Genomic DNA, 13,652 nt, shown 5'->3' on the forward strand with positions numbered 1-13,652 from the left:
AGTGTGATGTACATTTCCTTGGGTTTGTAACTTGTGTTGCCTTGATTATTAGTGCAGAGTATTTTTTTCATATGTTTATTAGGCTTTCAGATTTCCTCTTGTAAGAAATACCTTTGTTTTCAGTGTTTGTGTATTTCTATTGGGTAGTAGTTTCATTAATCTTAGGGATTTTTACATTTTTATAAATTAATCCTTATATACAATAAACACTTTGTGGGTTATTTTTTTTACTTTCATAGTACTTAATGTACATATACATTTTAATATTTGTAAATGTATCTTTTATGACTGTGCCTTTGTCTTATTTTAAAAATTTTCCTATTCTGAGGTCTGAAAAATGTTGAATATATTGTTTTAAAATATTAATCTCAAAACTTTAACTCAAATATATTTGTTCATAGTTTGAGGTACAAATCCAAATTTATTGTTTTCCAAGAGGATAATCAAACACAATTTTTAAAAAAAGTCACTCCTTTCCCCATTGGTTTATAATGATGTAACGGGCTTCCATATATTTCAGTTCAATTCAGTCGCTCAGTTGTGTCCAACTCTCCGTGACCCCATGAATCACAGCACACCAGGCCTCCCTGTCCATCACCAACTCCCGGAGTTCACTCAAACTCATGTCCACAGAGTTGGTGATGCCATCCAGCCATCTCATTCTCCGTCGTCCCCTTCTCCTCCCGCCCCCAACCTTTCCCAGCATCAGATTCTTTTCCAGTGAGTCAACTCGTCGCATGAGGTGGCCAAAGTATTGGAGTTTCAGCTTTAGCATCAGTCCTTCCAATGAACACCCAGGATTGATCTCCTCTAGAATGGACTGGTTGGATTTCCATGCAGTCCAAGGGACTCTCAAGAGTCTTCTCCAACACCACAGTTCAAAAGCATCAATTCTTCAGCGATCAGCTTTCTTCACAGGTCTCTTCAAGTCTGATTCAAGGTAATAGCAGCAGTATTTAACTTAATGTGTACTTTCCCTGTGTCAGAAACTCTGCCAACCATGTTATGCATTTTGAAGTTAGAATGTGTGGGCTTATACACACTAGTTGTGGTGGTGGTAGTGGTTTTTGGAGTTTGAACATGTGGGCTTACCTATACTAGAGAGCCCTGATGAATGCACGGTCTCAGTATAATGTTTACTGGCTGAAGGAGATGAGATCAGGTGAAATGTAGAAATACCCGATTGACACACACTGCATTTAAAAAAGCATCCCAAATATATAACTTGCTTTTATTAAACAGGGGAAAAAATCAACATATTTTCCAAAGAGGCCGATATCCCAGTAACTAACGTAACATCAGTTTGTTTGACAAGGCATTTAGAATAAGCAAGCAATTAAATTCTTCAGGTAGGAACAGAACATCAACCAGCTCCAGACCCCAGAATCATAAGCCAACAAGTTAGGCATTGTTTTGCTTAACAATTTTATCTTTAATGTAAATATATATTATTTAGAATATTAGCTTCTGAACTACATAATGACTTTATCACTTTAATTAAAACCAGGATTTCTGAAACCTCCAAGTAATCTTTTAAAGTTTTCCAATATGGACATAAACTAACCCCTATTCTTCTCTACATATCGAATTTGAAATAATTGTCACAATATATCAACATTTTCACAGGAAGATTTTTAAGGCTTCTGGCACATAAAATGTGTAAAATCTGTGTCAATAATGTTATAATTATATACAGGAAATATTTAAAATTCTCCTTGAGCAACTTAAGTTCTAAAGATTAAAAAACTTAAGTGTCCATGTTAATAAAATATTAAAATACTATGAGCTTTTCCATAAACTTGACACTGATTTTGTAATTACATAGAGAGCGTGCAAGATAAAACCTGCACACTAAGTGATTCATCATTAACTATTAAACTGAATATACTTATTGATATCATTAGTTTTCTAGATCAAACTTTCAGCACAAACAGGCTTTAATATAACTTAAAAATATTTCCATTAAACTGTAACGTTGAGGCAGCAAATGTCAGATCTATGTTTGCCTAGCTATTTAGGTGTCACATAAATAAGTCTATGAATCCTAATTTATCCTTTTGTCTAAGTCACCATTGTAGATAATGTGTTAATAAGTGAAAAATAAGTGAAATCAACAAAAAGTGACTATTTCTCATTTGAAAAAATGAGTTATCAACACCTTGTCTTAAAGTTCTGAAGCAGCATATTCAGTTCTTAAGGCAAAAAAGGTCAAACATTATTATAAATTATAAATTCTGGTAATTCTTCTTTTGGCATTAAAAGTCACAGCACAAATTCTTATGTTTTAATAGATAATATATTAGTGTATATCTGAATATACATTTGCTAACATTCTCCATCAGTATGAAATTGTTCTGCGCAGTAGAGGTCGTGAACTGCAGCATGGCAGGGCAGCATTTAATGGTTATCCGGGGCATCAAGGGACATAGAATGGCTGAGTCTTGACTTTCCATTCACATATATTGTATTTGATTGAACTGTAACCTAAGAGAAAGAAAAACACTTTGCAGCCATCAATGTAAAATTGGACAGATGTCTAATTTTGATTTTTCATCGATTACCAACATTTTAATTTCTGCTTAATTGTAAATACTAACATTTCATGTCATTGAATAAGTTTCAAATAATCAAGAATAAATGTTCATTCTACCATGAAATTAAAAATTAGTTATTTCCACAACAAACAAGTTAAATAATCCATTAACACATCTTAGTCTTTACAAAATTACCAAATCAACTCAAAGGACAAGAGCATAAACAGACTGCAGGCCAAGCTGTTAAAGTGCATTTTTAGCTAGATTAATTCTGGTTCCCTCAAAGTACCTTGGAGAATGTAGAAAAACATGGTGAATCCCACAGAGCAATGAATTCTGTAATTTTCATATTGATGATATTAACTTGAAGTTACTCTCTCCCAGGTACCCGTTATTTATGAGAAAAAAATAGCTTTGGTTTTTAAAATGCCTTCATTTGAAGGGCTAAAAATGTCAAACCTGTGACTGTTTTGCCAAAACTACAAATACATTCCTAAGTTCCAAAATTCTATGGCAAAGTTTCCTATTTACAAGCTGTAAGTAAATAAAAAACACTAAAAATTTCCTAAATAGCTTGAAATTCCAACATTATTTATAAGAATGTAGAAGAAAATTATCTGGATTCTATATAGCAGGTACAACATTTTAAAATATTACATGTAAAATATAGCAGTATTTTTAAAAAATGATTTATCTCTTGATTATAATTTGACTAGTTTTAGCTTCTTAACCAAACATTATCCTCTTCTCCCAAGCAGAGAACTGAAGTACAAAAGGCCAGATTCTGCCTAGCAACAGAGTAAGTCAGTGGAAAGGAAAATAAAATTGGCAACTTTAGTTGGCTTTGGTTTCCTGGTGCTTCATTTCCTGCCTTTTACTAAACAAAGATAAGTAATCCAAACTAATCAATTTTCTTGACTATCTTAGGAACCCAGGACAGAGTAGAATGGTTGACAACCATCCACCTGAAACAAAACAGCTAAGGAAAAAAAGTTGTCACCAGAGGAAGAACACTTGTCTGCATCCTTTTCAGTACTTATGTGGGATTACTTTCCAAGTACAGCCAACAGACAGGTAATGGCTTTTTGCTATGCAGTCTTGATCTGAAAAGTCTGTATGTGAGGGGTTATTTTTGTAATTCTTGCCAAAACTGCAGTTCTCACATTCTTTGTAAAGTAAAAGATCATTTGGTTTAAGCATTTAAAAAAGATACAGATGGTTCTAAATATCTACAAGATGCTCATTGTAACATCATTTATAGGGTAAAAAACTAGAATCCAGTTAAATGTCTACCAATGAGAGGCAAATAAGCTATGGTTCTTTCATACCAATTCTGTGTAGTCTTTTTTTTTTTTTTTTGGCTGCACTATACAGCTTCTGGGAGTAGGAAATGGCAACCCATTCTTGTATCCTTGCCTGGGAAATCCCATGGACAGAGGAGTCTGGCAGGCTACAGTTCATAGGGTTGCAAAGAATCCAACACGACTGAGCAACTAAGCACAAAAACACATATGTATGTCTTAACATCAAAAACATTTTATAAAATACTGTGCTGGATGTAGTAATGCTTTATATGAAGATAAGACAAATCACCATGATTATATGCAGGTTGAGATGAGGGTAAGGTACAGGAAAAAAAAGCCTTCAGAAACATGAAAATTCATGACTACATTTACACTAGAGCTATCAACTAGATAATTGTTCTAATGTGAACCAACTATATAATGAAGGTTAATTGCTCAAGTATGAACAAGAGCCATAAGGCAGGTTGGTACCTGGAGTTAAAGTGAACATTTGGGTGCCAAAATACAGGCAAACACAGAGCCAACTTTCTGATGAACAGTCTAAACCCACTGTCAAAATCACTGGAGATTTTGTTTGGCACTGTAACTGTTGTTCTATAAAAGAAATGTTAGAATTTAAAACAAACCAAGAGACATGTTCAGAACAGCACAGAAATTTGGGACTTAAGCATAAGAAAGAAATTAGTGTAAGAAAGAAAAAAAGCGTAAGAAATTAGAGCCTTGTGTCTATCTCTACCACCTTCTGCAGTTTTTTAAAATATAATACATGTACAGAGACGTGCATTGAACAGCACAATGAAAACAGACAACATGTAGCCCACCACCCAGGTCAAGAGAAAGAATACCTCCAGCTCCCTCCTGATCTTGCCTTTATTTAAAACTTTGACTTTATCATGGATTTTTGCATTAATTTTTATATTTAAAAATATTGCATTAAGATATATTTATCTTGAAAAAAAGAAAATACAGTATTTATCCTGATTACTAATTTTTTTGGTTCCCTCTTAAATTACATTCCAGTCTTGCTCCAATAAACCTTTAACAACCCTTTTTCTTCCCTTCTGGAAGTAACCCTATTGTGACTTTTGTAATTACTTCCCAACTTTTAGGAATAATTGCCAACTATGATCCATGGGGTCGCAAAGAGTTGCTCACGACTGAGCGACTGAACTGAACTTAACTGAATGCATGTATCACTATATAATTTAGTTTTGCATGCCATCAACTTTACACATATCATTTATTTACGTCTCTATCTACATTGTTATCTTTAGTATATCTTATCCAATTTATTGCCATTTGATAGTCTATGCTTTAAATATACCACTATTCTACCATTTTTGGATATTAAGGTTATATGTATTTGGAGCTATTACAAACAATATTCTTGAGTCTTGGCACATTGAAACACATTTTTAGCATATATAACTAGAAGTGAAGATGCTAATCACGGCATGTAGATATCATCAACTCCACTAGACCCCATGTCTTTAGAGGAAGAAAAAGGATTATGTAAGGGATTTTCATTAAACAGAATTTAGGAGCTGGCACTATAGAGAGTCAGAGCTATCAATAACCGCCTACTGAAAGATAAAATTTAGATTCAATAGAACCTAAAGTAATGAGTAATAAATAGGATACAATTATAGGATCATCATTTAGGGCCTGCTTTCTGTGTTGACTCACATCCAGCTCGTTCTGGAAGCAATGAGAGCTTTGTCTGTGGAGAGACTGCCAAATCAGGGCCCATAACACACCAAGTATACAACTGCCTGCCTGTATGATTCTGTTGGCCAAAAGGTATTTCCAACGTAATGCACTATTTTCTGCAATTAGTTCATTGAAACTGATTATTAATAACATATCCACTGACTTAATACAAAGATACTGCAGTTATTTTCTATTCTGCCATGAGCCTGAGGAACCGCTGTTCTCAGTCCCTGGCTCTGAACACCCAGAAGGCAGAGGCTTCATTTGACTTAATTTTGTATCCTCAGTATCTAGTACAGTGTTTGGTATTTTTCTGTTTTTAAAAAATGCTTATCAAATTTACTGAATTGAGAACTTTGAAACTCTATCCTTAATTTATAAGATTAGAAACAGAATTATTTTCATGAATGAGAATGTACAATTTATTTACAGGAACATATTTCCCCCAAAAAGTATAAATGTCATGACCTGTGAAATACCAAATTCAGTATTCCTTTTTTGCTGCTATTGTTTGCTGCCTGGGACCTAAACTCAAATTCTACAAATAATCTACGAAATTCAGACCTACCCCCCTGAATTATTCCTTTGTGTTTCCTCCACTCCTGACAGCACACAATATTTTGCCTTGTCACCATGTCTGCCCAGATGGGAATGCTAAGTCCTCTGGGCAAACGGCTGTCACTCAGGGCTCCACTGAAACCCACTAGGAAGCTGACTGACACTCACGAATGCCTCCCCCTTTTTCTATCTTTGCAGCATTCCTGTTCCTTCGCAAATTCCATTTTTGTTGAGTTCAGTAATTTGCTCAACAAGTGTCTTACTCTTCTCTAAATAGCTTCTAAAATGATTAGAAAAGCAATTCACAAAATGAAATGCCTAGGGAGTCAGTGAAATAATGAGTACTTTTCTTGTCTTGGTGTTGAAGAACTTACAACCAAGATGACTAAGGGAAGATCAGGAAAGACATTTAGGGGAAACTGAAACCTCTGGGAAGTCCAAGTCATGATGGCAGGCTTGAGGCTTCACTACCTCCTGTTTCAGAGGAAGAGGGCGACAGTGAGGAAACTCATCTGTAATAACTCCCTGTGATGCTTTCTGGTGTTTACCCGAGAACAGAGTGCATCACCTTGCTCTCTCACATGTCAATAAAAGCTCGACTCTGGCAGTGCATTATTAAAACTTGAATTTCTGCATTAGGTCTCATCTAAATTCCCTAGATTTTCCCTAAATTTTTTAAGTTTGGCCTATAAAACTCCTCCCCCTTAACCAACCAATCAGTACGTTAGTAACTGATTACTATAGGAGCCAGGACTGAAAACTTGCAGGCTCTTACAATAGCGCAGTTTTTCTGGAGTAAAGGAAGGACTTTCTTTCCAAAAGACTCTTTCTTACTGTGCTAACACAGTTTCTTAAAATAAGAGTCCAGGGCACTTTCTATATATAGTTATATAATAATGAGCAAAACTTGCTTTCTGCACCTGGCCCATGTTTTGGAAAATAGACCTGACATAGTTTTAAGGATGTGTAACACTCTGGACTCTCTCAGCTTATACTTCAAAAATGACCCTTGACTTATAAAAGAGGAACTTCTGGCATCTTCCCTATTCAGATTTAAAAGCCAGAAAACAATTTCCCCTAAGTATTAGTTTGACAGTGTTGAAAATAAACCCAATGTCACCCATCTGATAAAGAAAATTTACCCTTTTCAATTTGGCAGCAGCCTCTCCAGAACGAATTGCAGTCAGCAAACTCTGTCGGATCTGTTCTGGGTCAGAGCTTTGGAATGTCGAAGAACTTTGTCTCTTAAGAGTGAACGACGGGCAGTCAGTTGGAGATGGTATTTGAGGATTCTGTTCATTATGCACAGAGTTATTTTCCTATAAAAATAAGTGTGAAAGTTATATGAATACCAGGTGAAGAATGGGCCAGTGTTCAAAACACTTTCATCATCAATAGCTCTTTAAGAACCCCCATTTGCTGCACTGGTGCTTTAAACTATTTCCTCATCCACTGAGTTATCTCTGATGCCAGGCTCAGCTGGAAGATAAGGGCCTTACTTTCCCTCATTTTGAACTCAGGAGGCTAAGGAAGAAAAGTGGTAGGTCTCTTTGTTTCACAAATGCAGTGGTAATTTTACTGTCCTTGAGTAAATGAAATAATGCTGATTTCTTCAGTAGAGTTGGTTAGAAGAGACAAAGTAATAATAAAAATCCACAGACTCAAAAACACAAAAACAAACCCATTTTCATAATTCCAATATATTAGTATTATGAAGTTATTTTTGATGGTACAAATGGACAAATATTGGCAATTTCATACTGGTTGAACCTAACACATCTTCTAATAAAGGAGTATTAATGACTATGTAACAGCTTATTTTGTCTTTCTGGAAGTCACTGGGACGAAGTGATGCCCATGTTTTATTTTTCCCATGAGACTGAAAATAAATATTAGAAATTTAAGAATCAAAATTTTAATTAAACTTCTTAGGAATATTTAGTAACTGATTTCAGTGGCAACTGTATTCAAACAATCTTAAAAATGTCTTTTTCAAACTGCCAAATAAATATCTCTATAAAAGATGAGTTAAACAGAACTCAGGCAATGGCTCAAAAATTGTATTATCTAAATCAAGCTTCTGTTGTTTAGAAATGGTATTCCATTCTAAGAAAAAAACACAGGCTTTGCTCCCAAGTAAAGAATTACTCTCTAGATCATATATCTCTTCCTGATATGATATCAAAGTAATAAAAATGCAAAATATAAAGAAATATTTTTCAAGGTAAATATTGCTTTAAATTATGGAAAAATCTTTACTTGGCAACATATTTAATGTTCAGTTACTCTGGGAGTGTTTTAAAAAATTGCATAAAATACTTCTGGAACTGTCATACAAATATGAAAGTATTCTTTAAACACTATCAGAAAAAGTACACAATGTATTTTTTTTAATTGCATGGGGATTATCATAATTCATACTGTGAATTATATCCTCTAACTATACTATTTGAATCTAGAAAATTATATCATTTAGTTGACCCAACATGAAATCAACAAATTCTCCTTTTTGTACATCACTAAGGTTGGAGAAGACTCTTGAGAGTCCCTTGGACTGCAAGGAGATCCAAACAGTCCCTTCTAAAGGAGATCAGTCCTGGGTGTTCATTGGAAGGACTGATGCTAAAGCTGAAGCTCCAATACTTTGGCCACCTCATGCGAAGAGTTGACTCACTGGAAAAGACTCTGATGCTGGGAGGGATTGTGGGCAGGAGGAGAAGGGGACGACAGAGAATGAGATGGCTGCATGGTATCACCGACTCAGTGGACATGAGTTTGAGTGAACTCCGGGAGTTGGTGATGGACAGGGAGGCCTGGCGTGCTGTGATTCATGGGGTCACGGAGAGTCGGACACGACTGAGCGACTGAACTGAACTGAAGTGATATTTTGGTCAACATACATATAACTGGAAAGTTGACACTGAATTAACAAAACGGAAAATTTGGAAAATTACATATTTAAACTCTGATTTTAATTTAAATTATATATAACAATATTTGGTAAGCTCAGGTTGAGAGTATATGACAAAGTACAGAGCTGAGATATGTTTGGTTATTTTATCTAGTCTTTGATGCTGCTTGTGTTTTTATATAAATAAAACAATTAATTTTGCTATTATGGAGAACTGGAGAAGAAAATAAAGTAAACCAGAACATCCAGGAAAGTTTTCAACAAACTGAGATAAGCAAAACACAGAAAACTAGTCAGAACTATAGTACACTACACAAATGTATGAGCAAAGAAACTTTAAATATTTGCTAATGAGGTGATTATATAATGATCTTATAGTAATATCTGATTAAATTATATGAATTATAATGACTGAGAGTAAATAATCAGATTCTATGTATTACTACTCATTTTTTCCCCTACAGCATCTTGATTGTAGATCATGAATTAAGTAACACACATGCTTGTTAAATCCATTTAAGTCATGTTGTATAACAATCCCCTATTTTATAAAAGGTTACATTTACCTTATCACTCACACCTAGTTGTGGCATGTTCCCAAATGTATTTACAGAAGGAATCTTCCCTTTCTCTGCATCAGTTGGAGTTCTGGCAGAGGCACCCTTGACCTCCTCACTGCATGACTCTGTAGAGCTTTTGCTGAAAGACTGTGACCGTTTCACCACAGCGAGGGCAAATGGTGAAGGAGCAGAGCTGGAGTATGGTCGTGGGGCGCCAAAAGTTTTCAGAGTTTTCAGATTTAGTGTTGCTAACTGACTCTTGGGAAGAGGAACAGGTTTGGAGGCCACGGGAGGAGGAGGCAGCGGTGGAGAGGCCACGGGAGGAGGGGGAAGGGGAGAGGCCACGGGAGGAGGGGGAAGGGGAGAGGCCACGGGAGGAGGGGAAAGGGGAGAAGCCATGGGAGGAGGGGGAAGGGGAGAGGCCACGGGAGGAGGAGAGGTTTCAGTAGGCTTCTGATTGCTGTCACCATCAGTGTTTTGAACTTGTAGCTGTGGAAGAGATTGAATAGTTTTACTTAAGGGAGAAAGAGCTGGCTCTGGAGGAGGTACTGTATCTCTTTCCACCTCTTTCTTTATTAATTCTTTTGGAATAGGATTAGAGGCAGCTTGAACACTCTTGGCGGCTGCAGATGACACATAGTGATCTGAAACTCTTTTTTGCATCTGCAAGAAAAAAGCATTTGGTTTGGAGTGGGGATTTGAAACCCGTGATTTAAATTTTGACTCCAAAATATTGTTTATATCTTCCAATTTTGGCGCAAAAGGAGCTGTGCCAGTGTCACTCATCATTCTGGGAGGTTTCAGAGGATTCACCATTCTGCTGCGGGTAAAGCTCTCGTCACTTTGCATCTGATGCTCTGTTCTCAGGGTAGGCTTTGATTTCAGGTCTGCTTGTGACTCCTTTGGGCTTTCAGAAATGACGAGATCTTCTGTTTGGATTGTAGTTTCTTTCACATTCTCATAGGTGTCTTTTTTCCCTAAAGTATCTATCTCCTGATCATTTTTATACCCTACGGTTTCTGATTCCCAATCTTTTGATATTTCTAGGGATCGGGGAGGCACTATTTTATAAGTAGTCATCCCAATTTTGGGTATATACTCTCTTGTAATTTCATTTGAAGGTTTTGGCTTGGGATTATAATCTTGTCTGTAAAATGGATAATTCCTTACATAGGAAGCTGTTGAATTTTTATCAGTTCCATCTACAGGAGGCAAAAGATTGTCATTAACATGTGCACAAGCTGGATCTTTTATAGTGAGTTGCTCTTCTGTATGTACAACAAGGGGGCCCTGACTCCTGAATTCTCCTGAGATATCTCTAGAATCTTGTGGGCTTAAAGATAAGTGTTGAGTTGATTTGTTGTTACTTGAAGTTTGCACACTTTCATCAACTTTGACGTCAGACAAATTATGATCTTGCTGATCTCCATCAAAACTGTCACAGGAGGGGATTGTCTGAATTGCTGCATCTTGCATTTTTGACTTTTCTACACTGGGTTGAATCAGGTTTTGATCTGGTGCCGATGAAACAGCAAGATGATTTTCTTTGTAACGTCCAGCAGTATCAGTTTTATATGCCTGATAATTTGATGGTCTGTCAACTTCTTTGTCCACGTTATTATATTTGGCAACACCTGCTACAGTGATTTCTGTTCTCCTCACTCCATTTTTCATATTATTTTCTGTGTTTGTTGGAATGACAATTATTTCATGTTGATCTACTGAGAGAAAAAATATAAAGTATATGAAAAAAATAGAAAAGTGCAAGTTTTCAGTACCCACCCTCCCCCAAAGTGAATAGGTTGGTTTGAATTCTACAGATAAATATTCAGCTCACCAATGATACAGTGATTATACAGGTAATGGCATACAGAGAAAGTGGCGTGGACTTTGGGATCATAGAAACCTGAGTCAGGAATCCAGCTTGACTAATTAAAATGTGTATGGGCCACATCGTGTTACTCACCCCGTTTGAGCCTCAGATGTCAAAAACAAAACTATGAAATATATATTACTTATGTAACATGCTTATTAGGATACCGTATTGCCCAAAACAAGTACTCATAGAAGATAGCTATGATTTTAAGTGAAGACCATATTTCAGTCATTGTTAAGAATGACAAAAGACACTGACAAATTTTTAAAAATGTTTTTGTTCTGTTTTTTCCATTTTGATTCTGTCTTTTCTATAATCCCTAGTATTTATATTTCATACTTAGCATTAGGATTGTTTCCCATTTAATGTTATCAGTTTTACTTACGACAGACCACAAAACCTTACCTTTAAGAGCTGAAATAAAAACAACCTAACTTCATTGTCTTACTAATTAGGTGTCCTTGCTAAATAATTTTAGAGGATTTTGTTTTCGGTCACAATGTGGGTGGTTTCAACTACATTAAAAACAACCATGTGGGTTTTTATTTTTTTCTCTGTGAGAAAAGATAACTTTATGTTTCTCATGTCACAATCCAGGTAGAGAAAACAAACTTCCCTCTCCCAACTCTACTTTTCCTCTTAATTTTAATTCAGACCTCCTGAAAACAAAAATCATTTGCCAGTGTCTGGGTTAACAAAGCAACAGTTGCCAGCCAACAACATGATGGCAAAGAGTTGGAATGAGGCATCTGGAAGGAGACAGAGGCTCATGAATGTGCACCCTGTGTCCTGTACTGATTATATGTACAAGCACCATGAAGAATCGTTTCTTCTGAAGAACCAGCTAGCCCTCTTCTTCAAAATCCTTGGTGGCCTCTTCTTTCAAATATGACAGTTTGCTCAGCACATGTGAAATGTGGGCCTTGGATATCAAATTGTGAAAGAATGTCATGTATTTCTCTCTAGTTTTATAATCACTCACTTTTACCTATAAGATAAAAGTTCACTGTCTAAAATATAAAATGGATCCTCTGTAAAAAATGAAAAGAAAAAAGGAGCCTAAATGTATTTCCTTTTCTCTTGCTTATTTCTCATTTTCCACTGAATATAGATATATCCCAGTTACAGAATGGAAACACTTTCTAAAAGAAGGTAAATCATTATGAAAATATATTTTTTAATGAAATTCCCTGTAATAAATCCTAATTTATTGGATTTAGAACTTCTTCACATTTTCTGTGGGTTATAATTACTTTACCATTATCTACTGAATTTCTCACCAAAATTTCAAAAATTTCAGTGATTGTCAGGCCTAGAATCACTACTGAATCCATTAGCTTGTCTGTCCTGCTACATATCTGCTGATAGTGCAAACAAAATGTCAATGAATAGACAGGCTATTTTTCAGGAATGGCCAGTAGAGGGAAAAGGTATATTTTGTACTATACTATACTTTCCCCTACTCAAAACTGACACGAACATCAACAACCTGATGAAAGGATCATTCAGATAAGTACACAGTTTAGGTTTAAAGAAAAAAGGAGAAAAGCAGAATAAAATTAGTTCTAAGGATAACAAATTATTTTAAAAACCACCCAGAGTTGACAGTGGTCATTGTAAATCAAGTGGAAATCAAAATAAGTATATTACAGAAATGTGCCTGGGACCTTAATACTAACATGATACCCAGATCTTTGCAAAAATGATTTAATTTTACGATGATTTTAAACAGTAAGCAGCTTTTAAATCACATCTTCTCAACAGAAATGCTATTGCCATCATAATATATGTTGTTAAAAAGCTGCATCAAGAAGAAAAAAATGGGGAAATTATGTACAAGTATATGTTGTACACTTGTATCTCAGGAGGTTATTGACCATAAGGAAAAGGAATCAAAGACATTCATTCAAATTAACCAACACATACCACATATATAAAATGACATATCTATATATATCTATCTTATTTGTGACACTGGGATAATCCAATACCTATTGGATTTATATATGTATCTATATATCTCCAGAGAAGGCAATGGCAACCCACTCCAGTACTCTTGCCTGGAAAATCCCATGGACAGAGGAGCCTGGTAGGCTGCAGTCCATGGGGTCGCAAAGAGTCAGACATGACTGAGCGACTTCACTTTCACTTTTAACTTTCATGCATTGGAGAAGGAAATGGCAACCCACTCCAGTGTTC

General features: G+C 35.7%; 1 protein-coding gene across 2 annotated transcripts in view; it reads right to left on the reverse strand.

The window, feature by feature from the left end:
* Positions 1-1,212: 1,212 nt before the first annotated feature.
* Positions 1,213-13,652, reverse strand: part of COBLL1 (cordon-bleu WH2 repeat protein like 1) — a 175,417-nt gene continuing 162,977 nt past the window's right edge. For both annotated transcript variants that reach the window (XM_055398008.2, XM_088829801.1), the window contains exons 13-15: positions 9,584-11,298; positions 7,249-7,425; positions 1,213-2,484 (exon numbers count right to left, since the gene is read on the reverse strand). In XM_055398008.2, coding sequence (XP_055253983.2) covers positions 2,398-2,484; positions 7,249-7,425; positions 9,584-11,298 — 1,979 coding nt within the window. In that variant the 3' untranslated portion in view covers positions 1,213-2,397. The remainder of the gene's footprint in view (positions 2,485-7,248; positions 7,426-9,583; positions 11,299-13,652) is intronic.

Source organism: Moschus berezovskii, chromosome 2 (genome assembly GCF_049115385.1).
Source record: "Moschus berezovskii isolate FMDL1 chromosome 2, NW_MosBer_1.0, whole genome shotgun sequence".
Classification (NCBI taxonomy): Eukaryota; Metazoa; Chordata; class Mammalia; order Artiodactyla; family Moschidae; genus Moschus; species Moschus berezovskii.